The sequence below is a fragment of the Athene cunicularia genome, assembly GCF_003259725.1.
Source record: "Athene cunicularia isolate RWA chromosome 4 unlocalized genomic scaffold, athCun1 chr4_part1, whole genome shotgun sequence".
Taxonomy (NCBI): domain Eukaryota; kingdom Metazoa; phylum Chordata; class Aves; order Strigiformes; family Strigidae; genus Athene; species Athene cunicularia.
In genome coordinates, this window is record NW_020799098.1 from 11,545,360 (window position 1) to 11,570,454 (window position 25,095).

Genomic DNA, 25,095 nt, shown 5'->3' on the forward strand with positions numbered 1-25,095 from the left:
TATTTAATTGCTCTCATTTAAGAGCTAATAAAAGATATAAATCATACAGCATTCGAAAGATTACACAAGCAAGCTTTACGATCCCACATTACAAACAGCAAATCCTCCATGTATTGCTTCTGAAATAATATAATTACATCACATCAACCATTTTTATGCTTTTCCTTGCTGCAGGCACCTAAAATAGTGAAATGAATTTTTATTCAGTTGTAGACAATCTGATACAGCATTCTGTGCTTTGTCCTTTAGAGCAATCAGCCACTCAGCTCTGAGAAACAGGTGCTGAAGCAAGAAAATTAAGAGCTTCTTGAAAAAAAAAAAAAAAGGTTTTCTCTATTGACTTAAAAACTCTTTATCTAAACAAACTCTTACTTAAATGCTATGTATGCTTACTGCTATCACAAACTCAGTGCTGCATCTATTTCTATAAACTTATGTTTATTTCAAATAAAAATCCATCTTTAACAAATAAGACAAATCAGTAGGAATCCTCAATGAGTAAGGACATCTGGATTTGATGATGATGAAGGTTTGTTTCCAGTATGATCTAACACAATAGCTTCTAAATGCCCCAGAGATACAAACTAACAAGAGCACAGCCAGTGGTTACACAAACACTTCAACAAATCCAAAATTCTTTGAATTGCAGAGCACCCTAGTAGCTACAATTAAAATAAATTGCAGACTAAAGACCTATCAGACCATCAAAGACCGGCATGGTATCCCCTGTCAATTTTGAGAATGCATCTCTCATAAAGGCCACTTTAAGAATTATTTCTTCCCTCAACATGCTCTAGTGTCAAATTAAGACTAATCTGTTTCCATCAATCTATGTGGCATTGCCTCAGCAATTAACATGTAATGTGTGCAAAGAGAAACTCCAGACCTATGCATTTTGATAAAACTTTTTTAAAGTAAATCAGCATTGCAGATGCACTCATTGTCCTGATAGCTTTAGTTTGTTCATAACTGCTAGGAGTAAGGAGGTAGGAATTAATCAGGAATAATACTTTAGCTCAGCTTTCTTCTTCATGGTATTATTTAGACATGCTGAACAAACTCTCCATAGTTCCCATATCACTGCTATTTATCTTGGAACACATCAAGTGAAAGCAAGCCTCAGTGAAGTACCTTGACATCTGAAAAGTTCAGAAAAACACAGTTTCAAAGCAGCGGACTTTTTGCAATTCTTCCAAGAAAACTCCTTTTCAAATAAACTCTGTTTTGCTGATCTGTGGATAATTCTAAGTCTTAAAATGTTTATGTTGTTGATTAAGGTTTACTTGCCTTTTGAACTTGTAGAGGATGAAAGCCCCAACTGCGACTAGACAGATAACAAAGAGAACCACAATAGCCCAGTAGCCACTGCCTCCTCCAATCCTCTGAGAGTCTGAAATACAAAATAAAAGAACAGCTTAGCATGTCCTCTTTCAGGTCAGTCACATTCTTGGGCTTTCTTTTCTATCTAATTGTCAGGTCAAAACCATTTTTTGTTATTTGTGTAACCTCTTCTTTTCAGTTCATCCGCAGGCTCTTCAAAAAGGCAACAACACAAAAATAATTGGTGACTTGTGCCTGAAGGACAGGCGACCAATTAAAAACCCAAAACCCAAAGCCCTGAAGTTTTAATTATTTGTATACTCACTGGGTTTCTTTTCTGAGAATCTAGTTATCGTAGGAAATGATCACATACCCTAAGTACATGCATGGCAAAAGCAGGGCTGCACTAATCAACAGATGAACTGAGATTGTACATTGGTAAAGGCTGGAATGAACATGGGCTTCTTCCAATCCCAGCCTTTTCTGCTGGCTAACAAAAGTTAGCCCTCTAAAACAGAAAAGGTAAAACAGAAAAGGTAACACAGCAAAACTGCAGCATGATAATACACTAGAGACCAGATAAAAGAGCTTTGTCTTCTACAGAGAGCTGACAGATAAAATATCACAGCAGTATTTACATAAATTGATTGTGGTCAGCTAAGCTGTTCTCCCACAACGCACTGAAACAAGAAAGAAGGATATATTATGGGATATGATACACAAACAAAAGCTACAGGACATTCTAATACAAGGTTCATGTCAAAGCTGAACCTTCTCGTTAAAACATCTTTTTAATGTATCTCTGCTCAAAATACACACACATATACACACATGCACACATAATCTCTTCAACCAGTTTCCAAGTACATAGTGAATACAGAGATGCAGAAAATGCATGCAAACCTCCTCTTTCCATTTGTTTTAAACACAAATAGGCATATAATTTATCTCAGGACAGGACTAGCAATGTGGAGACCCTACAGCAAGCTTCATGTCAGTTGATTTGAAGGTCTCAAACTGGCTTCCACTGCAAGGCAGAGATGCAAGGCTAGTCCCAGATCCCTGGAGTTATATCTGCAGAGTTAATGGCTGAAGTAAAGAAACTCTGCTTCCTCGGCAGCCAGGGCAGCCAAAGTGCTTTACCAGATGTTTTTTTTGAAGCCTGGTTGGCATTTCCTTCAGAGCACTGTTTTCTATAATATAGGTATTTAGTTAATCTCATCGTTACACAGAAAAAAATCAAGAACCTTCTGAAACAAATAATGATGTATGACAAAAATGGAAATATGTAATAAATATTTATTTGGTGATTGTTAACAAGTACCAAATGAAAATATACCCATATATATGTGTGCATATGTATATATAGATTTACGCACATATATATTTATGTGTGTATCTATACATAATATAACAAATACCAAGTAAATATATATATGTACGTGTGTAGATGTACACATCTATACTGATATGAAGAAATTCTTCTTAACTTATCAGAACTCAGACAGGCATCCAAAGGTTGGTCTGTTGGAAGCTTTGTTTATATATTTACCTGAACCGGAGTCAGCTAAAGTCACTAAGACCCAGTATCCTCCCCTCAGAAAGAAACTGATGTTGTGTGCATTCAAGGCCTGCTTTATAGCCGCTATCCTCTGAAAATACAAGAGAGAATTTCAAATGTCTTGCACTCTGTTCCACTTTGAGAGACTCAATGCTCTAAAAAGGAAAACCTCTGGTTCATTAAATGGTGAGAAACTCATAAAACATTTGTCAGCAGTGAGCTGAAATCTTAAAGAAATTCCATATTTAAAAATCATGCAAAACTTCACAATCCATAAAAGCTGAAAATGTCAAATCTTTATAGCCAAATCTTTCTTTCTGCTAACCAAAGCCTTTACATTTACCCAGGATGTGACAGACAGCATGTCATTTGCACGCGCTATTGGGTTTACCTTGGTCATAACTCACACAATGCATAATCCATCTTAAAAACTCTCAATTCTTCTAACTTAGCAGAAGAAAACCTGTGATGTCACTTTAGATTTCTTGCTATGAAAAGTAACTGCTATTTGATAATGAACTGCACATCGTAATTTACCTCATCTCCTTACCTATAATGGGATGAATTCCATTTATACCTCATTTTTAACAATACTCTGTAGAAATATATACATCCATCCATGTGGAAAAAATCAGGATTCCTCCTATTTTTCTCCAGTGGATAGAGCAGGGTAAAATATGGTCTCTCACATTTTTATGGAGCAGAACCATTAAATATACCATCATATCCTAACCCCAGATGACAAATTGTCTGAATTTTCCCTTCTACTTGCTTTTGTCTTCAACATGAGTAATTTTCTAAAAGATCAAAGCTAGTTTTATACTCTATGCCTTATAATTTAGCATATGACTTCCCACAGGATGCCAAATTAGAAATACACTTTATATCCATGAAACCTTCATGAGTAACTCGTTTTATGATATTATCAATTACGGTGCTCATCTTTGACAAGCCTTTGCAGTATAATAGATAGAAATCTCTGTAGTCTCTCTTATGGACAGAGATGGTACAGAAGTTGAAATTCAAATATCCTTACTCATATTGAGGAATATCTAACTTCTGAAGCCATTCCACTGACTATATTACTTTTTTATTTTTTTCTTTCTTTTGTTGTTTTTTTTTTTTTTTGTGGGGAAATGACTCAACATAAGGGTGATGTGAGCATGGCCTCAGTTATTTTGCAAGACAGTTACTCCAGATAGCTCCTTATTATTTATCTTTTTGCCCAAAGTCTGAAAAGAGAATGGATATAACAGCTATACTGATTAGCAGCCTTTAAAATGATGCGGGCACCACTGAAATAGAGTTACTTTGTCTCAGTCCAGGCTAATTCACATGTTGGTGGTATACAATGCAAGAGGGACCAGTACTTTAGGCTAATCTGACTTTCAGCCAGTAAATGAAATGACTGAGCCCCATAGATTTGGATACATCATATTTTCCTGGCAGAAGTTTGAAGAATCCAACATTTGCTCTGGTTTTTGCTTAAGTGACTAACACTTGTTCGTTATTTCTCTCTCCACCCCTGGGCTCCAACCCAAGCCTAGACAAACTATACTTTCACAGGTCAAAAATTTGAACCTCATGTGAATCCAGACAAAGGTTCTGGCTTATTTATTTCACTGTTAGATTTATGATTGTTTCAGTACTCATGGGTTGGTTTTTTTTGTTTTTATTTTTCTGTGGGGGTTTTTTTGTGGTTGTTTTTTTGTTTTGTTTGTTTTTTTCCTGCCCCAAGGTGTTTATTGAACACAGTGCTGCTACCTCTTCAAGTTTTTAAAAAACAAATCCAGTGTTTGGAGTTCCTCCCTAGACTCTCTAAGTTAAGGTTATAATGCATTTGAATTTTCTATCATCTTTTTCTACATCCTTTCCAATGCTAAAATTTGAAGATGTGAATACAATGGTTCCTGCACTGTGGTATAAGAAGGCAAAAATAATGACACTATTTAAACTCTTACCCACTTACACATCTAGGGGTCTGACTTGCCCTTTTTGCCAAAGTAACTCACTGGGAATTTTCATGTAGCAGTTAGTCTAGATAGAGCCCCAAATATTCCACAGAGCCACTGCTTTCCAGGCTATAGTTTAAATGCACTTTAATTAACCCTTTCAACTGGAGTCATACCACCTGACATTAGACATGTAACAGATGTGAATAAATTAAGCAACCAAGTCTTCCTCTAGAGTCAGTGATTAGAATGAAATGTGACACTCAACTTTTATTTCTACATGTATAGATTTGAATGAAAAAGTGCTTTTGTCAGAATGGAACCAAATTTCACAATCATCCAAAGGGCTCCTAATACCACACTGCCAACTTATGATCTTTGTTATTGCTGGCCACTTTTACCGTATTTTTACCATATTATTTTACAGTAATAACTCCCATTCCAGATCACTAACTTAACAAATAGCATCACATCAAAACACTCCATGTAAAACACCAATAGGAACTCCACCAAGCAGGTGTTCTCTGCCTGACAAACAAACTGTTGCCTTTAACAATCCTTCTGAAATCACATAATATCCCAAATCTAAAAGGTCTTCAGCCAAGAACAAATAGGTTCTCTTTAAGGGAAGGCATTTCATAACTATGTCTAAGTTAAGGATTTTAGGAACATCTCCTCCAAATGTGCAGAAAACGTTTTGCATTGGTGGATCCTCACAACAGTGTCACAACACTGACTTTGAGAACTGGCACTAGCAGGATGACAAAACACATCCTTCCAGTGAAACATGATGAAAACCTTCAAGATTCTACTCTGGTGACACTATGAGTATTTTCCTGTTGACTCAACCAGTTACTGCTTCTAAGTTTATTTACATAGACTATATTTTCAGGATATTTCCTGAGTCATAATGGATTCTGATACAACACATTTTATCAAAATTTATGCCATTCAATTCTAAATCAACAAATTTATATGCACATATCAACAGCTGAAGTAGTGTCCCTTAACAATAATACAAAAATAGAAATGTAAGCAGCTAGCACTACAAGTCTGGCTCTACGGCATTGTACTCTATAAAACAATTGGTGCTGAAGTGTGATACTAGTGTACCTTATCACTGAATAGCACAGGTCACTGTAACCGCTCCTGTTTCCCTTTGTTCCTGCTCCAATGAAATGCAGGTTGTGCCATATTTAGTACTTCCATACATGTAAACCCCAACTACCACTGGCGTGTCCTGGTCCATCCTAACAATGTCAGAAATGTACATCTATTCTCTGGATTACACAATTAATTTCACCTTTCAGTGCTCCTCTAGTTTCAGAAAGCCTTTGCAAGGTCTTACCAGAGGACTACTTGTCACAGAAACTGTGCCCTGCTAAACTACTCTAATTTCCCCATAGCCCCACTGAACAGAAGCTTTTGCAAATCATTTGCAACATGTGATTGGTCTTCTTTAATCTTTGGAGTAACTCACAGGATATTTCGGACATAAACATGAAAAAAACCTTGCAACAGCATTAATTATAATTGATGATATTCTTTAAGCTGCCTTGAAGCACAGTGCTAATATAACAGTTGAGATTTAAAGGGAACTAATATGCGTAACACCACTTTGAACTGAAATGAAATGTTTGCACAACCTATGAACCTATCACCATCAGTTCCCTTAAATCATTAAAGATGTCCATTCCATATATGCTCAGAATAAAGAGAAATAAATTCCTTCAGAGGCTACACCTTGCTTTTTCAAGAAGCAGAAGGACACAAATAATTTTGAGTGGTAATAGTCACCTGTCTGAAAGCCAGAGTTCATGAATGACTCTCTACTAAAGAGACAAGCCGTTAAAATTAACCATTTCCTGTAATATAATCAGGATTTCAGACTTCCAGGACTTCCCACTGTTATAATAGAGGGAGAGCAGTAGGGGTTGGGGTTGCCATAAAGCATAAATGCTGGTGCATTTACACTGTACTCTGTGCATTTTTAAGACACCTGTTGAGTACTTCCACATCAACATACTCAATTGGACCTTCCAAAGTGTACGCCCTCAATTCCAAACACAATCTACTGGATTTTTATTCATAGAAAGAGCTTCGTTTTACCTACTTTATCCAGCTCTTTGGATACTGTGACCTCATCTCAAAAACCTGTAAAATGCCTCTCAAAGCTAACAATACCTTACACTGGGATTCTCTGTTACTGGCAGGACTTGAACTTCAAGATACAGGTCCAGTGTTGGGATCTGTTCCTTCTCTATCCCAGCAAAAGGACAAATATCATAAACTGTAAGTGTCAGCCTTCTGATTTTCAAGTGGCATAAGGTCTTTTGCTACGGAAGAAATATGGTATGGAAATAAGTAGGGAGAAACTAATATCTGTTTTTCATTCCTGTGTTCACTTGATTTGTTTCCTTCCAATTGAAAAGGACATTTGCTCATAAAGTCAGAAACTGCCTGCTTGATGCTTTTTACATTATAGGTCAACTATTAAGGTTCTGTTTCTGTTTGACATGATATATAAGTCTAAAGACAGTGCAGAGATGGTTCATCCTTCTTTAGAAATATCAGTGTTCTAAATACACTCTGTTCTACCAGGTCTTCATAGACTGGCATGCCATCAACTGTTGTTTTTGTTTAAAAACCAGATCATTATTGTTGAGTATTCTTGAGTAACACACTAATACCAATAAGCACAAGATTATGCTGTGTCAAACAAAGCAGTCATAGCTGTTGCTAGCTTTTACATGTCTCTTATCAGGTGGGAGTGAGATCTTTACATAGTTAGGAAACACCTTTTAATTTCACATAAATGAGAGTACAGCCACTGATTGCAGAATGGGATGGAACTGTCCTAAACAGAAATACATTGCTCTAGTTACCTTATCACTAGTTACACTTCTCTTCCTTTTTGGTTGGTTTGCTGGTAGTAGCACATGCAAGTCAGCAGTTGTGGGTAGACCAGGTTTCACGACCGTCATGAGTGTTTCTTTGGGTATATTGGTTTCCTGCAACGACAAAGGCATATGACAAATTCTAGGACATCATCCTTTATATGTAATAGAAAATATGTAAATAAACTCCACACATGTCTTTTGGTCTTTGGTGTTCAGATCATTAATATTTAGAGGGGATTCCAACAGAAGCTAAAACATGAACAAAGTCAAACATAAATTAACTGAAATGTGAGCTGCTCTTTGAAGATTGGAAGAGCTAAGCAGTGTTATCACATTAAAGCAATTTAGTGGCATCATGGAAAGAAGCAAAATGAAGTGGTATGCAGTTTTAGTAAAACTCTGCAATGGCTGTGAATTTCTAGGGTAACATTAAAAAAAAATCCTATGTGATTTAGGAACCTTTGTGTGCCATTCAGACACTTAGTAGACTTAGAAGGGCATATTCATTACAGCTAACTTTAGCTCAAGGAAGCTACTTTTCCATCTGTGTTTAATGGATGGAGAGAAGTCTTCCAGGGTGAGATTGAGCACCTAAATTGAGTTCCTGAAATTGTAATGAATACCCGCATCCCCCACTGAAAGTCAAGTGTATCCCTTTTCAAAATAGTTTGAGCAAATTTTGCTTTTAGTTCCAAATTCCTCCATAGAATGCATAATACAGTCACACGATTCTAATGAGAACACCCTGGACATTTCCTGTAGCCTTACCCAAACAGATTCTGAAATTCCATTAAATCATTCATATGTGTTTGCAAATCATTTAACAATTATTAAAATGCAAGGATTATTTTATAAGGGAGTAAAATATTTATTTGACTGACAGTGGTTCTGGAATGGGTTTAAGTTGATAAAAGTGGGAAATTTAATTTGACATTTGATATGAGCCACTAAAAAAAGGCAGAAAACGGTATAAAGTCAAAATTGCAGAGCATGACTGCAAATGCAGGAAAAGTCAAGTTATTTCAAATGCAAGTATTTTAAAAACATTATCAACCTGCACCTCAGTGCTATTGCCCTCACCAGAGTCAGTGTGTGCACACTCGGTTGGTTGCAGCCTGTGCACCTGAAAAGCACAGCTCTAGAGCTCACCGTTTTCATGGGGTGCTCTTTACTTACCTCACAGTAGTGCTGCATGGCTTTGTACTTGATTTAACCTACAGGGTTCAGCTGCTTCCAACCCACATTTCTTTTTGTGAATGTGATCTAAAAAACCAGCTGTATGAACTGTGTGCCTATATATTATATATAATTTCCAAAGTTACACAACTGACATTGTAAATTCTTTCTTTCTGCTTTGCTATTACACAAAGACTATGTCTTTTATATTACACAGCATCCTTTGCTTAACTTCTAAATATATCACATTTAAGCTACTCTTCCTGTTTTGGAGTCAGCAGTATTTGCCAATATGTCTATCCCTAATCCCAGAGAGAAATATTTAGCATTAATTGCCAATTAGGCTGTGTTAGTTCTGAACTGTCTATGCTACAATATCATCATCTACAGCCTGCATGTAAAAGCAACACTAGGCTCAAACTTGTTTGAAATGTGGCTCATGAGATTCACTTTATTATTTTGCTCTGCCTCCTTTTTTTCTAAAGGAGAAGGCATTAACTTAACCTTCAAGCTTTACAACTGGTGAGGGAACATTTTACGAGCAATCTGAAAGAGCACCTTTGCAAGAAGTCGTGTTACTACCCGCCCTATGTCTTCTCTCCACTCTGGTATGTCGGGGTTGTACATGTCCAGGTGCTTAGTAAACTTCAGAGGAAGAACATGAAAATGATCTAGGAAAAAAACAACAAAACAAACAACCAAGCAGTTTTAAACAAGTAATAAACCAGGTTGCAAAAACAGTTTTGTAGATATAAAAGCTGAAAATATGTGTTTGGCATTATTTGCTGTGCAGCACAGCAGTATGTAGGAACAACACTACTCTTGCATGGAGCGAGAGTACGGTCCTGTCAGGCACTCTATTTCTTTCTGTATTTTCATCATCATCCAACTTGTGCCTAAAGATAAAAAAGTAGGAAGAAAAAGATTAACAAAGCAGATTTACATACATGCTCTGGGGTCATAACCTTCCCAATAATTTTTCCTTAGGACAATACACCACACAAACATGGTTAGTTTCTTTTATGTGTAATGGGAATGTGCCAGTGGATTTCATTCTCACTGAATCATAAACATATGGTTTTTGCCCATTGCATGTTCCTGTTTTTCATGTAAAATGAATACTTTACATACTCCATAAACTAGCTACAAAAGTAAGAACATAAAGGAGATGACAAAGGCTAAGTATTGCCCTATTTGAAAAAATAAAAACAAGGTACGCCCACAATATTTCTTTGGATATTGTCAAAAATATCTGAAATACTGGAAATGGGCTGTTCCTCAGTAAACAGTCTCTAAAATATTCCCTTTCTCTTTATAGGCTCCTTGGATCAACACCTGGGGAACTTCCAACAGAAGAAGAGATCCTCTGGAATTCATGAGTCAAACCTGGCACTTCCAACAGATTTGTATTTTAATGTGGTTTTCTATTCCAAAGGTTTCTTTATTTCCCTCATGGCCAGTACTTTCTTGCTCTTGGTATCGGGATTGGTCAATACTAAGAGCAGAAGAAGCATTAGAAAGCCGAAGTCATTGATCTAGTCACACTTAGGAGGGTTACACTTATAGTCACACTTCTAAAGATTTCTAAAAAAGTGGATGTACTTATAAGTGGTATCCAAAACGTTAAATCCATTTATCTTAGGAAAGGATAAGGTTCGTAAAAGCTCCATTTAGCATGAGTGTGATTTTTACCATTATTTAAAGTAAATAAGTATACTAATAGCAAAAATAACAGAATATTCTTCAGACCATAGAGATGTATCATACTGTGTATGCCATGATATCTGAAGGCTTTTATCTCTGCATTAAAAAGAAGCTTTTTCACTTATCAGAATTCCCACATGTGACAGCACAAATACAAATGTAAATAATCTGTCGGCACTACATTTTTCACAGTATATTCTGCCTTGTCACCACATTGTAAGACACAACAAGACACACCAGGGCACAATGTGAAACAAGAGCTGAAGGGTTATTCAATAATTACAGCAGAGCTATATTTGATCCAAACTCTCAGATAAACATCAAAGGAACAGTGATATATTGAGATAAAAGGCAATTATTTCACATAGTTTTTAATGCTGAGAGCATATCTATAACTTTTTTTTTTTTTTTCCAGAGATATTTAAACTACTTTATTTTAAAATTCTAAGAAACTTTCTAATCATAGGCCAAAATACTACTTAAGCTCTAGTGCTACATATAGCAGTTAGGAACCACAGTAATATTTAAAATAAGCAAATGAAACAAAATGTTTTGGATAAAACCCTTCCATACAATCACACACTGATTCAACTTCACAGAGTTACCTAGAGACAGTTCACCCCTCTAATTTTAAGAATTATATGTGGCATTAGATATAATTTTACAACAGGTTCAGTTGTGTCAGGGCTGATTTAAGAGGTATAAGAAACAAGTACCCATGAAACAAAAAAAAACCCAAAAAACAAGAGGAATGTCTCACCAAAAACGTGGACAACTTTTGAGTCCTGAAGCATGGAGCTCCCACAGGAAGCTTGGACAGTAACTCTGATGTCACCTGTCTCAGCAAAGTTTGTCACCAGGAAACTCTCCAATGTAAGGAGTGGCTTTAAAAAACAAGGAAAAATTGAAAATAGAATTTCAGCAAGAACCATGAGAACAGTGTCTGAAGAGACTGCCATTTAAAATATGAACAAAAATTCACATCAATTACACAGTCAACATATTATCAAACTGTTCAATTATAAGTTTCAATACAGGATGTTTCTTTCCCTAAATGGATCCTTTATAAAAAGAATAGGTGACATATGAGGCAAACATCTTTTAGAATATTCATTAGAATATTAGGTTTTCATTCAGATCCCACTGAACTAAATGGATTTTGAGGAAGGCTCAACAATCTCAAGAAGATCCTATGTAGCAAGTCATTTGCCTCAAAAAATGTAGGGTATGTCAGGGTCAAAAGGATTAATTCTGCTGATTTAGAGCATGACCCATGAAGTACACCAGTCCACCATAACCTCCAAGATGGAACTGAGACACTCTGTTCCTTGATCACATCTGTATGATTACAAAACCCTTCACAACACTACACTGAATCTGCAGTGCCTGTTCTGGCAATGGCAAAGTCAACAATAATAAACAGATGCAGGCTGGGATTATGGTAGACAGCACATTTACAGGAATAAACTTTGTTGTGCTTATCTGAAGCATTCCTGTGTCAAACTTGGTCTATCTCAAAGAAAATACTTTACTTACCTGTTATTGAAAGAATTACTTTAAAAGAAATTAACCCAGATAGAAAAGAAATATTGCCAATAGAAATACTTGGATATTTATTGCTCTAGGATATGTTTATCCAGATTTTCTATCCCCAAATTAATATCATTAGATTGTCTGAGTGCTCCCGGTGTGTTTTAGATATCCCAGTTGTTTCTGACACGTCAGTTTATTTTAGACTCCCAGAAAATATTTATCTGTATAATGAATATATATACTTCTGTATAGCACATAAATTTACAGTACTCACATTATCAACATGAAAGTGCATAAATCTAAGTTTCATCATTCACCAATGGTATAATCCCAAATGCATTCCCCCCCCTCCACAATTTTTTTTTTCCACATGTAATGAAATAAACTGAATTTTTGTGCCCCTCCCCCAAAAATAATTTAGAAATACAAAGCAACTCTATGAGAAAAATTTCCTTTTCCACATAATTAGCAATAAAGGGAAATTAACATCTTAAATGTATGTGATAAAACACATAAATGTATGTGATAACACTTGCCACGAGGCATAACTGGCTATTTGGAATGAAAGACAATCTAAAAGAAGGCATGCAACATGCAAGCATTTCTATTAAAGTAAGAGGTAACACAACTTTTATTGGAAAGAGACTGAAAATAATCTTAGTAAAAAATGATCATCTACCTGAAGATTGTTTCCTATCCACCAGTAGAATACAGTCAAATTAGGGTTCTTAGGCAGTATGATGGCCGTCAGGTTGACCTCCTGGTTTCTCCCAACAACTGGAACCACTTCTAAATTTAAAGCCTGCAATGGAGCTGAATAAAAGTTCCAAAAACATCATTGGACAAGAATTCAATTTATTGATTGCTTCTTTCCCCAAAAGCCTCTCACCTGCACACCATAATGTCCTGAATTGATTCTTCCCTCCCTCATGCTTTTATGTCTGCACTGAAAGCTATGGGCATAATTGAATGGACCTCATTTCAACCCAAAAAAAGCCTTCAAAAAACCCACAAAGAAAATCCTAGAGCAATGAGACCAATGACCAAAATACACCAATACACCTCTGATGCTTTTTTTTTTTTTTTTTGTTCATGTCCAGTTCTAGAAAACATAAGTAAATATTCTAGGTTAAAATATGGAAAAGATAATCTCAGCTTCCTTTTTTTTTTTTTTTAAAAAAGTAATAAAAACTACAAACTAATAGAAATCTGAAAAATCTCAAACCATTTAGGGAGAAGCAAAAAACTGGAAAAGAATGTTGCTGACTAGTAATTCTATAATAAAATATCAGCTGTTAGGCTCACACCACACAAACTCTCATTAATGCGTGTATATCAGTGTATATGTATATCAGTGGAGCATTTATTTGCAAATAAAAATAGATAACCTCTGTACCTCAAAATGCGCCTTAGAGTAAGTTTATTCCTTTCTGAACTTTTGCCTATGGATGCTGTAAACATTATTACTTGTATAAAAGAAATGCATCATTTTGGAGATTTTATCTGCTTCTTAATGTTGTATTTTGCTTCATAGTACAATAACCTTACTAATAGAAAATCTTTCCCTTGGAGATTTCCCAGTATATCTTTTTCAGAATGTCTGAAGGTAAGCTTTATAATAGTATAATGTGATAACTAGAATTTCTTAACTTGCTGCACCATCTATCCAGGATATCAAACCATTGTATGGTCCAATAGGCATTGGTTACACAGAATGAATACTAACCCATCCATTTTGGTTTCATTTTAAATATCTTTTAACTAATTCAAAAGTCTTTCAGCTCAGTGCAAACTTAAAGGTAATTAACACCGATCCAAAGTCTTTCTCTTCCTCTCATGAACTGAATCATTGCTCAGTCACTGCTAATTCACTTCGACTAAACTGATTGAACTTGAGACCAAGTTGTTTGAGCTGTGCGCACCCTCCTTTTCCACCTCCCTTCAACCATCCTGCCTGCTGCTTCATCCAAAGCACTTTCACTTTGCTTTCTCCAATAACTCTTTAATCACCCAGATGAATTCAAGATATGTTGGGTCTTTAAACAAATGGTTTCTTCAATACCTTCTTTACCAAAACAGAGTTAAAATGTTCTTCCTGTTGCTGGTGTCTTGAGGAAAATTCAGAAATTATAGGAATTCAGCTAAATTTGTTCCTCCTAGAAACAGATTTTCCTTCTGACAAGGCAAATCAAAGAAGTCTGGAGGGATTGGCATCACTATTTTTATTTTGCCATAAATTTACATTTTCCCAGAGGAAACAGATCATTTTGAAATATGTTTTTTTCTCCTGAAGAAGGTTAGTTTCTTTTCCAAAATTTTTAGAGAAGTTGTTTGGTACTTAAATGATTACTCTTATTTCAAGTTTGGCATTCCGATATATTAAAGAGCTAAAAGTAATTACTGTGAGTCCTTCTGCTTGTTTCAGTCACACAATTCCATAATGCATTTGAACAAGCTACATAGCACCCTTAAGTGTGTACACTAAGGAATGAAGCTGACTTACTTGTTTAATGAAGCTACAACTTCAGCAGTTTTCAAAGCTCCATGACTATTCACACACTATGGATATTATGGTTTCATGATGAAGAATATATATGCCTAGTTCTTCTTCAGTTCTTTTAATTTTGCGTTACCTACTACATTTATACTACCAGATTTGCTGTAAATTCTCTTACAGTTCATTGACTAGTTGTAAATTGTGTGATGTGTATCAGAAAGCATAATCTGGATGACAGGCCAAAGTTCATGTAATAGTCCTACATTGCAGAGCATCCCATAGCAACAGAACTTGGCAGGAGTACCAAATATTCCCTGTATCGTTTGTTCCTGAAAAAATTCCCTGGGAATACACCAGCTGAAGATAGAGTGAAAGCAGGACTGTACAGATGTTTCTGCTTTCATGGTATTCCACAGTAAAAAAAATGTAAGTGAATGCTATTAGTGTTTCTCTAGAATGTAGAAATAGCAGTTTAATTAGTGCCAGCTAATTTACTCAGATCTTGTAATTTACTTTAAAAAATTAAACAGAGTAAATCACATAGAAAGCATTTATTCAAGTGGGCTGAGTAATACGCTTCCATGAGTCTTTTAGACCATGTGCAGCATCCATGGACAAGCTCAGAAATGGACCACATGTGCTTTCAGTGCTCTGTGCCACTGCACTTTGATGCCAAAACCCTCTTATTTTGGTGTCATTTTATTTGTGAAAATTAACTCTGGCTTCTGCAATTTGTAAATCTACTGCATAAACCACAATCAACATATTTTATTTTTACTCCTGATCCTGATGTAGGCCACACCAGAAGCACATTTTGAGAAAGCGCTTGTTCCGCTTTCCATCAGGGCTTGCTACTGCTTGTCATTCTCTGTACAGTAAGAAGTTGTTCTCCCTGGAGAGAAGGTTGTTACACAGAGTTTTTTGCTGTTTGTTGCTTGTACATATCTACTCTTCCTGTGTTTAATCTACTTCTCAGTACCTAGAAGCTCCTAAAAACAAAAGTAATGGTGAAGCCTTAAGTAATTTATCTGAGCTCTCTGGACATGTCAAATGATATAAAAACCAAACACAACAGAGATAATGAAGCTGAGGTGGAGAATTCGATTCTGATCCTTTCCATTTGATTTTAATAGGAGATAGGCCATTATCATCAATAGGTTGGGCTCCATCTGCTAATCAAAGCAGAACTGGAAACTCTGGACTCAAGGACTCTGACAAGTAAAATACATAAATATCAGCTGTCACTAGACAGGCTGACATAAAGCACGTGGATCTGTGCATAGCCTTGTATATGGCTCCTGCAATTTGGGATTAGGATGGAAGACACACCACTCACAACAGATGGGAACAGACACCTGGAGAATGCAAGATGAGTATCTTTTCTTTTGATGTTACTTGTCTCTGAATTTTTGACACATCTGAAAACAGACAAAGCAATAGCTGTCTTGAATCTCAAAAGAAGAGGAAAATTCAGTTCCATTTATAAGTATCCTTCTTCATTTCAATTATGAGAGAACTGAGGTACATTAAGTTTGCGATGGTGCATGATATTCCTTGTGCTATGCTATTCTTTTCTTTTAAATCTATTTGATGGGGGTTTTTAGGTCTTAATTAGGGAGAGGAAGAGAAGTCAAGTAATACTGCCTGCCAACATAAAGTTACACCTAAGTGCCACTTTAAAACTTTGTGAGAATTAACTACCTCAGATCTTGATTCTAGTACTATAATAAGTAGCCTGACATATAGAAACACAGAGATTTTATTTTTTAAAATCATTCAAGAGCTCATACATTTCTCAACACACCTGTTTACTTGCTTCACACAGCAACTAGAAGCTCCTAAGAAGACACAGCTTGAAGTGTTAAATTTTATCTGCTAAGACTGCCAATGAGGTATTGAGATAGGAATATGGATCAAACCTGAGATTTGAACTGAGGTATGCTTGCTGTGTAATGACTAATACACCATCCTCCCAAATAAAAAAAAAACCTAACTCTGACTTCCTAATACATTAGGTTTACAAGTCTCTGCATTAACATACAGCACTGCAAGATTGCATGAGATTATTGAAAAAATATGCATTTTCCCTAATTTTAATTAGTAATTTTCTTTACTACTTCACAGTTGTCATGAGGCTTTTACACAGCAGCAAAAGTAAGAAAAACAGAGCTGATTTACAGTTGACTTGGATGAACACCACAGCCTCATCATGCCCAGCCACATTCTCAGCCTTCACCGATACACGGTAAATCCCTGGATTCTCATAGCGGTGACGGATGGGTTCTCCAGTCATCGTAAGGTTCACATATATTGCCTTAAAGCCATCTCCAAGATCTACCTGGTATTTGGTATTCAATGTATCACCCTAAAAGGAAAACAGATCCAAAATATTTTAAATGGCCAGAACTGAAATAGACAGGACACATGATTACAACCATTTCCTGAATCACAACAGCATCTCCAGCCCAAGCCAGATATTTTGACTTAATTGCAATAGTTGCAATAAAAGCACTATACCCATGGCAAAGATTTTAGTGCAACAGATGTTGTGAGCATTAGTAGATACAATATCAAATTTCCACAGTAAGGCGCTATCTTAAAATAAGTGCCCCAGACCACTAACAAAGTTGTGTGACACAGAAGCCGTCACTCTTGTCTCAATTCAGCTGGACATTAACTAACATAATGAACGGTGCAGGGCAACACCACATTCAGTTGCAAACAACTGAATATTGTTATTTTAGTGAATTACCAGTCAATCCAGTGAATATCTGGCCTATGCAATTATAAAGTAAAATTAATTGGTTTAGACCTTCTTCAGAGCACCTTCGAACCACACCCTCTGAGCGTCAACCATATCGCCTTCTAGATTCAAGCTGGGATCTTTGCACAGGATTGTACTGCATTATACAGAGCTACCAGCATGTCTAGAACTAACATGCTGTACTGCAAAATTAGATGCATGCTTAATGAAGCAGATTATTGAGTTGAGTTTAGGAAAGGGTTTAAAAGTCTAGCTAAATAATCCTGTTATGTCAAGCATCTCACAGAATTTATAATTCACTACACTTCTGCTAAGTGCTCCTTTAAATGACACTGTCTTCCCAAACTCAGGCCTAAAATACTGCAAGAGTGATTCTACTGTCAGAGGATCAACATATTCCCATCACTCATGTTGTCACAGTGTGGCTGTTTGGGAGAGGTCAGGCCTGTGCTCCATGGGCTGGTGATGGGGATGGAGTCAAAGTTGTGAGCAGCAACACTTTCTCACTAGTACTGGGAGCACTGTCTTAGCAAGCTGTCCTGCTTCCCTGGTCTTCAGTAATACGTTCCTGCTCCCTTGCCACAGCACACGGCCATGACAGTCATACAATTAAAATAGGTTGCAGGGCCAGGCTTGGTAGAAAATCCTCCACATCATGAAAACAGATATGCCTCTAAGAAAGGAACATATACATCCATATGCTACTCAGGTGACCTGAATGGCCATCAAATCAGAGAAGGATTGACACTCATCAAAAATCACTTAACTTCTCATAAGCCACTCTCTGAAATAGTTTTATATCAAAATCTAAACCCAGAAAGCAGCACTAATGTGAAATCAAAGGAGGCAACAAAGCCTGGAACTTACATACCCTGGCATTACAAAGGGAAGGAAAACATACTATTATTTCCTCCTTTTATTATTTTGCAGTTTGGTTGCTTTTTCTTCAATGTTTTATCGGATGAAAAAGCATTGCTTATAATGTAAAAGAATACCCATAATAAGGAACCCTACAGGTTATCAAATACATAAACACCATATTTCAACACACATAAAGGACCTAGAAAGCTTCTTCACTGTGAATATTTTTTTCCAAATAACATATTTCTTTTGACAACAGATGGTAGAATTTAGCAGAGGAGATAATATGTTATTAAAGTTTAAAGCAAGAGAGATGTCTTCTTGACAGCAATATGCCAGTAAGTGGAATCTCTTTAGATGACATTAGCTTGCAAACAGTTCTTGTTCACTCTTCCTTATGTTAACAAGTATACATGCTTTTTTTTTTCTTTTTATGTGAGACAGAAATCAGTGTTGAAAGCCAGTAGATGCAAGCTTCTCTTAATGTTTTATTCGAATAGCTTCCCTAGTGTAAAGATGAGAGTGTTGTCTTCAAAACACTAAGGCACTTCTGTTTCTCTGACCAGGAAAGACAGAGAGCAGTGGACATATAACAAAAGTCACATTCGGGGAAAAAGCAGCTAAATTTAAAAGGAACTGAGGCTTCCACTTCCATGGAAAACAAATGACTGTCATGATATTATTTATTCATACATTCAGCCAACAGAATTTGGGAAAAAATCATTACAATTACATTTGCAAAATATATATATATATATGTATTTTTAAGGTCACTTACAAACTGCCCAAACATATCTGAGGCCTGCTTTCTTTACTCCCTCATGTCTGGCATTCCTGCACCTAGTAACATGCGTTCACATAAACTAGTAAATTAATTTTGTTCAGCAGAGAAATTGGCATGTTTTGGTTTATCCTAGTAGAGCTGTTTCTTAAACACAGTAATTGTTATGAATTCTTATTAGACCTTGTTGTATAGATTAAGTCCTAAACAACGCTCAGGACATTTGAGTATAAATATTCTTCTTAGCCATAGGGGGCAGCAAACTGCTACACTTCTAAATCTGCCTTCCACTTCAATGAACCGAGCAAAGACTTCATCAGAAAACACAGCACGGGATTCCCTTCAAGACCCTTCACTTCTGAAGATTTTTGAATCGTTTTAAATGTTTTACGTATTGCCACAGATATTCATGAAAGCTTCAGTAGGAAAGAAAAGTAAAACTGCCAATGAAAATCATTAGAGTTCAAATTGCAACCAAATGCTCTAGTCTTACAATAAACATTTCTAAACAAATTATAAAAAGAGAAGGCAGCGTAACTTGCCACATAAACTGCTGGGGCACTGCAAGCATCGGGGTGCAGAGTCTGTGAAGCGTTAAGCAGCCCAGTGTTCTGCACATAACCTTCTTGATTCCATTACAGAATTAAATCCCAAGCATCTGATTTATATTGCACAGGTTTGCCAAAATGTGTGAACTTTCTTCAAGTTCTTGCAAATCAGTGGGGTTAGCCAGGAAGTACAATACTCCAGTAACCTGAACACAGCAGTTGTAGCCTAATGCTAAAAAACAAGCATTAGGAAACATATGCATGGCAAACAATTCATCCAAAAGTTACTCGCTGCTGTTGGTCAGGGCCTTAGGGCATGGTCTTTCTCAATAAACAGAAGAAAACATACCTTTGGTGATACAACTAAGATATAATAAATGTTATTATGCTGTGGTATTTGCTGATTTCTAGAAAGGTTTGCCTCATTCCTGTATGAAAGGCAGATTCTCAAAAACACTTAAACCAGAATATTAAATGTTCTCTGCATTTCTGTTCTTCTCTGATACAGCACCTGAAATTTTCAGTCCAAGCAGACCTTTGTAATTTAGTTCCTTCGATTTTCCAAGAAGCCATTGCCTTTAAGAAATAATGACTGGCTAAACTGCTGAGAAGACAAATTCCATTCTCTGGGCAGAACTTGGTGGTTCACTGAGCTTACTAGATTGTCCAATTCACTTGAAAACAGAATTTTCAATATTTAGAGAGTAATTCATCTTTGTCTCAAGCACAAATCTTCAGTCAGCAGCAAAGCAGGTAGGAGTGAAATGAACACTAAAAATAGAAAGGAAACTTCCATAAAGCCAATGTTCATTACTACCTGCTCTTGTCTGACAACGAAGGTGATGTCTTCCCCAGGCTTAACAGCCAGGCTTTCTTCTTTGATGCTGATCTGAAGTCCCTTGGGAGCAATCAATGGACACATATGCTGTGCTAAATTCTGCTGCAGGTCTACGCCACCTTCACACACATTAGAAACAACTTTCCTGTATCTGCAAAAACAGCAAGCAGTGAGCACAGTGAATCGGAGGTGAGCAGAAGAATGCCATCAGGGGCACCAAACGAAAGTGTGATGGTAGCTAATAAACATTCATTTGGTTCACAGACAAGATCGCAGATGCTCAAAACCATTTGCATGATCTAAAAACTTTAATGAGGGACATTGCCTTTACTGAGTAAAACCTGTTGAAGAAAGGATGTAAAGCACGAGAAGAATTTCACTTGCATGCACTGCAAGAGACTGCCTTTTCAAATTTAGAAACATTCCTGACCAGCCCTCCAGGAGCTAGACACTCTCCTGTCCTCTCTGTCATACCCCTTCCTAGTATTCAACAGTCTTCAGTGTTCTAGAGGTCTTGGTTCTAACCCCAAAGATCAGGAAGAAATTAGATCCAGCAGCTTCTGCATTAACCCAGAACCAATTGCTTAACTGCTGTTCTCAAATCCATGTATTTATTAAAACACTGAAACTATTTATTTAACGTAACAGTATAAAAGATTGAAAGGCCTAACACTTTTAAAGAACTAATAATGAAATACTTGGATGTGTACAGATTTATTTATAGATCAGTTTCACTCAGGTATGTTATTTCTAAACACCCTTTAAAATCAGAGTCAGATTTCACCCTTTTGAATTCCTATTCTGTATATCACAGCTGTCAGCCGCAGTCCAAAAGGCATCATTTTCCTCGGTAAGGCAAATATACACAGAGACCATGATTCTAGTGCCAGATTTGACATTTCATCATTTGGTTCTCATCTCCACAGCCGACAGAGATGATGTTATGATAAGCCAGAATAGATGCCAGCTGCAAGTTATTCTCAGCACAGACGTCAGACTATATTGTAATGTATATTCTATGCGGTATTGTTTACAGTTACTAGTGCTTTCCTTTGATTCTGAGTGTCCCATATGGTCAGGAAAAGAATCTATTCTCCACAGAACTCCTTACCCCTATGGAAGTGAAAGGCTGGGAAGTTCTGTGGGATGTTACTGGCTCCTCAGAGTAATTCATTGGATTCAATCTGAAAATTGGGTCTGACTCCAAGCAATGGGCTAAAAGAAAAAGCTCTGAATGGAATTTCCTACAAGAAGTGTAACAATGGCTACAAAACATTACCAAAAAAAAAACCAAAACAAAACAAAAAACCCACAAACAGGACAGCTCCCCCTCTTCTCAAACGGATTCGTTTTTGACCTCCTGTGAACATAAAAAGTTACAATTTCTCTGTCATTAGTCAGTAGAAAGCTCCTGCACGTGCTCTAAGTCAGAGTCAGAACTTTTACATTTCCCAGTTTTTACAGTTTGCCTACAGCTCCTTCAAACCACTTTTGTGGCCCTTGGTCAGAATGTTCTCCTCCTCTCTGGAAGCCTTTGCAAGCCAGCTGAAAGCAAAATCAGCTTACCCAGTGCTGCTGGTGTATGCCTGCCCCAGCACGCAGTCCTCAGGAGGTGCTTCTGGGTTAAACCAAAAGTCAGCAAAGCATTTGCTAGACTCCGACTTCAGAGGTACAGAGCGCTCAAACCCATAATCACTGAAAAATATCAACACCAAGTATGTTACTATCCCCACTTCATTCAGCAGTCTAATTTGGGGTGGATGAGATGATGTTTTTAAGAGTAAAAAGATTTTTTTTAGTGTTATTCTACCAGTTGAACATACAAGCTGATGAAGCCAGTTCTGTTCTAAGTCTAATTTCAATGGGAGTTGTGTACTCTTGGGAAAAACTGGTTGTAATTACTTTGTCAGTTCTGCAAATTAACTCTCTTGATAGCTTAGATTTTTAAAACGTTTATTTTGTTACTCAGACCAACACATTTCTTCTGGGGTTTTTTTGCTTCATTTGCAAATAGAAAGGGTTTGCTTGCCTTATGAATCAATCCAATGGTCATTTTTTAAGTCCTGATCAACACAGAAAAACATCAAGATTTGTTCAGTTGGGGAAGCAAATACTTAAAACATGACTATGTTTTTACACAAAGGCAAATGCAAAAGCAACCTGCCTATTTGCTTATACACAGCTACCTGAGGAGATGGGCAAAAGGAGGAGAATAAATCCATCTTAAATTCTAAGTAACCAGTTACTAGCAATAAATCAAAAGGTCCACAGACAGACTCACCATAAGAAATCAGAGTTCACACATTCACAAACTTTGGATGTGAGAGCTGACGTGAAGCTTCTCCCTTTAATGCACCATGATGAAACCTTCCTCTTTCGAAAGCTCCTCTGCTGGCCCATGATGCAACGATCACCCTGAACATCAAAGCACTAGACTTAATGCACGCCATAACCTACACCACACAGATGTGACCTTACGTTGTACTGAGAAAGGATGATCTTGCTGCCAAAACTTACAAGACTGTAAACTTGTATGAACTCTCTCATACTCAAAGGCATAGGCATAGAAAACTCTCACATCTACAGCTGCCCATTAATGGACTCTTAGACAGTTGCAGCATATGCTGTATTTCAGGGCATAAATCCAAAGATGTACATGAAAATTCAAGTGCAATTTAACCCATGTTTCATCTGTGCACAATCTAGGCACAACCCTACAACTTCTGTGTGGATGCAGATGTCTGAAGTTCTATCTGAATCACCATGTCTCTTGTCAGCAGTCAACACAAAGCACCAACCATGTGGACACAAGTAGAACAAAGACTATCTGAACACACTCCACTGGTAATTGGGCAGCTGCAAGTACTCTGTCAAAGTCATTTTAGTAGTTTCTAATTTCTGAAAGGCATTTCAATGCCAATATCCAAAGAGACTGTTATTCTTTAGGCTCAGATCTGCATAACATTCTTTGTAAATGCACAGCATTCCCAAACAAGAAATGTAAAATTAGGCATGAGAACTAGCAAATGTGAGCCGGAGAGCTGAAGTAACATAGAGTAGTATGCGAAAAAAAACCCAACCCTGCAGAGAGTGAGGGAACAAATGCACTGGAAGAAGTAAAACATAATAATCAGAATAATTATGAATAAATATGACATATTCCCTTTAATGTAAAAAAACCCCTCACATTGGTCTCTTTAATCAATACATTGTATAGAGAATGTAGCTTCCCAAAATTGGATTTGGCCAGAGCACCAGGATTAGCACAGCCTTAATGCATTACTGCAGAAATGGTATTGCCCAAAACAACTGGACGCCATTACGTGATTGGTCCACTGAGATCCTAAATTACTTCTGGAATGGGCTTTACTTATGACAATTTATATATGAGTACAGTATGTGGTCAGGAAGTTGGCAGAACACATAAAGTGCATGTTGAAATTGCTTCAATCAATATTACACAGTTTATGGTATATGCTTCACAATCCAGCAGGACCACCTATTATTGTAGCAGACCACCAGATGTACTTCTGCCTTTTGCAGGACACAGATCACACAACCAGAAGTAACACAAAATCCTCTCCCATTTTAAAACTATTGTAAAATCAGCAAATACTAACCTAAGGAGATCAAAGCTGGGGACGCAGCATCCAAATTCTGTTTGAAAACATTTTCCCAGCACACAGTTTTACATGAATCTGAAAGCTACAGAAAAGTTGTGGCACTTAACATAAGATCATGCATACCTGTAGATTTGTGAGCTCCCAAGACTCATAGTCATCATCCGTGCACTCCCTGGGGAAGGATGGTCTGAAGTCCACCTTCACCAGTTCCCAGTCCGAACGGTAACTAATATGTCCAAAGACTCTGAACAAAAGGATCAAAAGGAAAACCTTACTGCAAAGAAATATCATACAACTTACATTCAAACTTTAAGTTCTATCTTTTCCTTTCCACATTCATGGCTCCCTACTAAAAGGTTCCTGGTTAATTTTTCTTTTATTCCTCTTCATATGTCTAGTTCATAACTGTCTATGAAACTTTACAAAGTAAAAATATAGTTCACAGATTAGAGCTTTATTTTTTTTTTCCCCAGCAAACTATCCAGAAATTTAATGGGAAATGCTTTTAAACCCAACATTTTTATCTATTATCTTGTTATATGAAACATACAGAGATCTCAGATTTTGATGGGGAGCTCAGATCCAGGAGCAGAACCCAGGATCACCAGATTCAGTTTCCAAATCTGTCACTCATTTCTTATAACTCTAGTGCAACTTCTTCAGTTGTTTTTGTTGTTTGTTTGTTTGTGGTTTTTTTAACTTCTACAGATTTCAGATGGCAATTTCCTATTGTTTAAACTCACAGTAGTATCACGAAACAGTATTCATTTCTAAGGAATACACTGCATCTGCACATTATGCTGAAGAACTCTGAGTCTCCATTTCAGATAGTCCAATGTATAACAAAAACCAGCCGCTAAGTAAATTACCTTTTTTATTTAAAAAAAAAAAAGGAAATTTCATTGCTTTAAAAACCAAGCTACACTTTCAAAGCAGCCAACATTTTCAGTCAGAATATTTATTTCCAAAACAAAATGGTAAGTATGACATCCAGCAACAAATTAGAAAGGATAAGGACTCTGTTTGGGCAAAAGTCA

At 36.7% G+C, this 25,095-nt stretch overlaps 1 protein-coding gene across 7 annotated transcripts in view; it reads right to left on the reverse strand.

The window, feature by feature from the left end:
* SORCS2 (sortilin related VPS10 domain containing receptor 2) overlaps positions 1 to 25,095 on the reverse strand; it is a 385,148-nt gene that overhangs the window by 15,366 nt on the left and 344,687 nt on the right. For all 7 annotated transcript variants that reach the window (XM_026846778.1, XM_026846777.1, XM_026846776.1 and 4 more), the window contains exons 14-24: positions 24,182 to 24,302; positions 22,717 to 22,850; positions 22,002 to 22,130; positions 20,415 to 20,586; positions 16,822 to 17,008; positions 12,826 to 12,959; positions 11,374 to 11,497; positions 9,468 to 9,580; positions 7,719 to 7,844; positions 2,873 to 2,972; positions 1,288 to 1,390 (exon numbers count right to left, since the gene is read on the reverse strand). In XM_026846778.1, the coding sequence (XP_026702579.1) occupies positions 1,288 to 1,390; positions 2,873 to 2,972; positions 7,719 to 7,844; positions 9,468 to 9,580; positions 11,374 to 11,497; positions 12,826 to 12,959; positions 16,822 to 17,008; positions 20,415 to 20,586; positions 22,002 to 22,130; positions 22,717 to 22,850; positions 24,182 to 24,302 (1,443 nt within the window). The remainder of the gene's footprint in view (positions 1 to 1,287; positions 1,391 to 2,872; positions 2,973 to 7,718; positions 7,845 to 9,467; positions 9,581 to 11,373; positions 11,498 to 12,825; positions 12,960 to 16,821; positions 17,009 to 20,414; positions 20,587 to 22,001; positions 22,131 to 22,716; positions 22,851 to 24,181; positions 24,303 to 25,095) is intronic.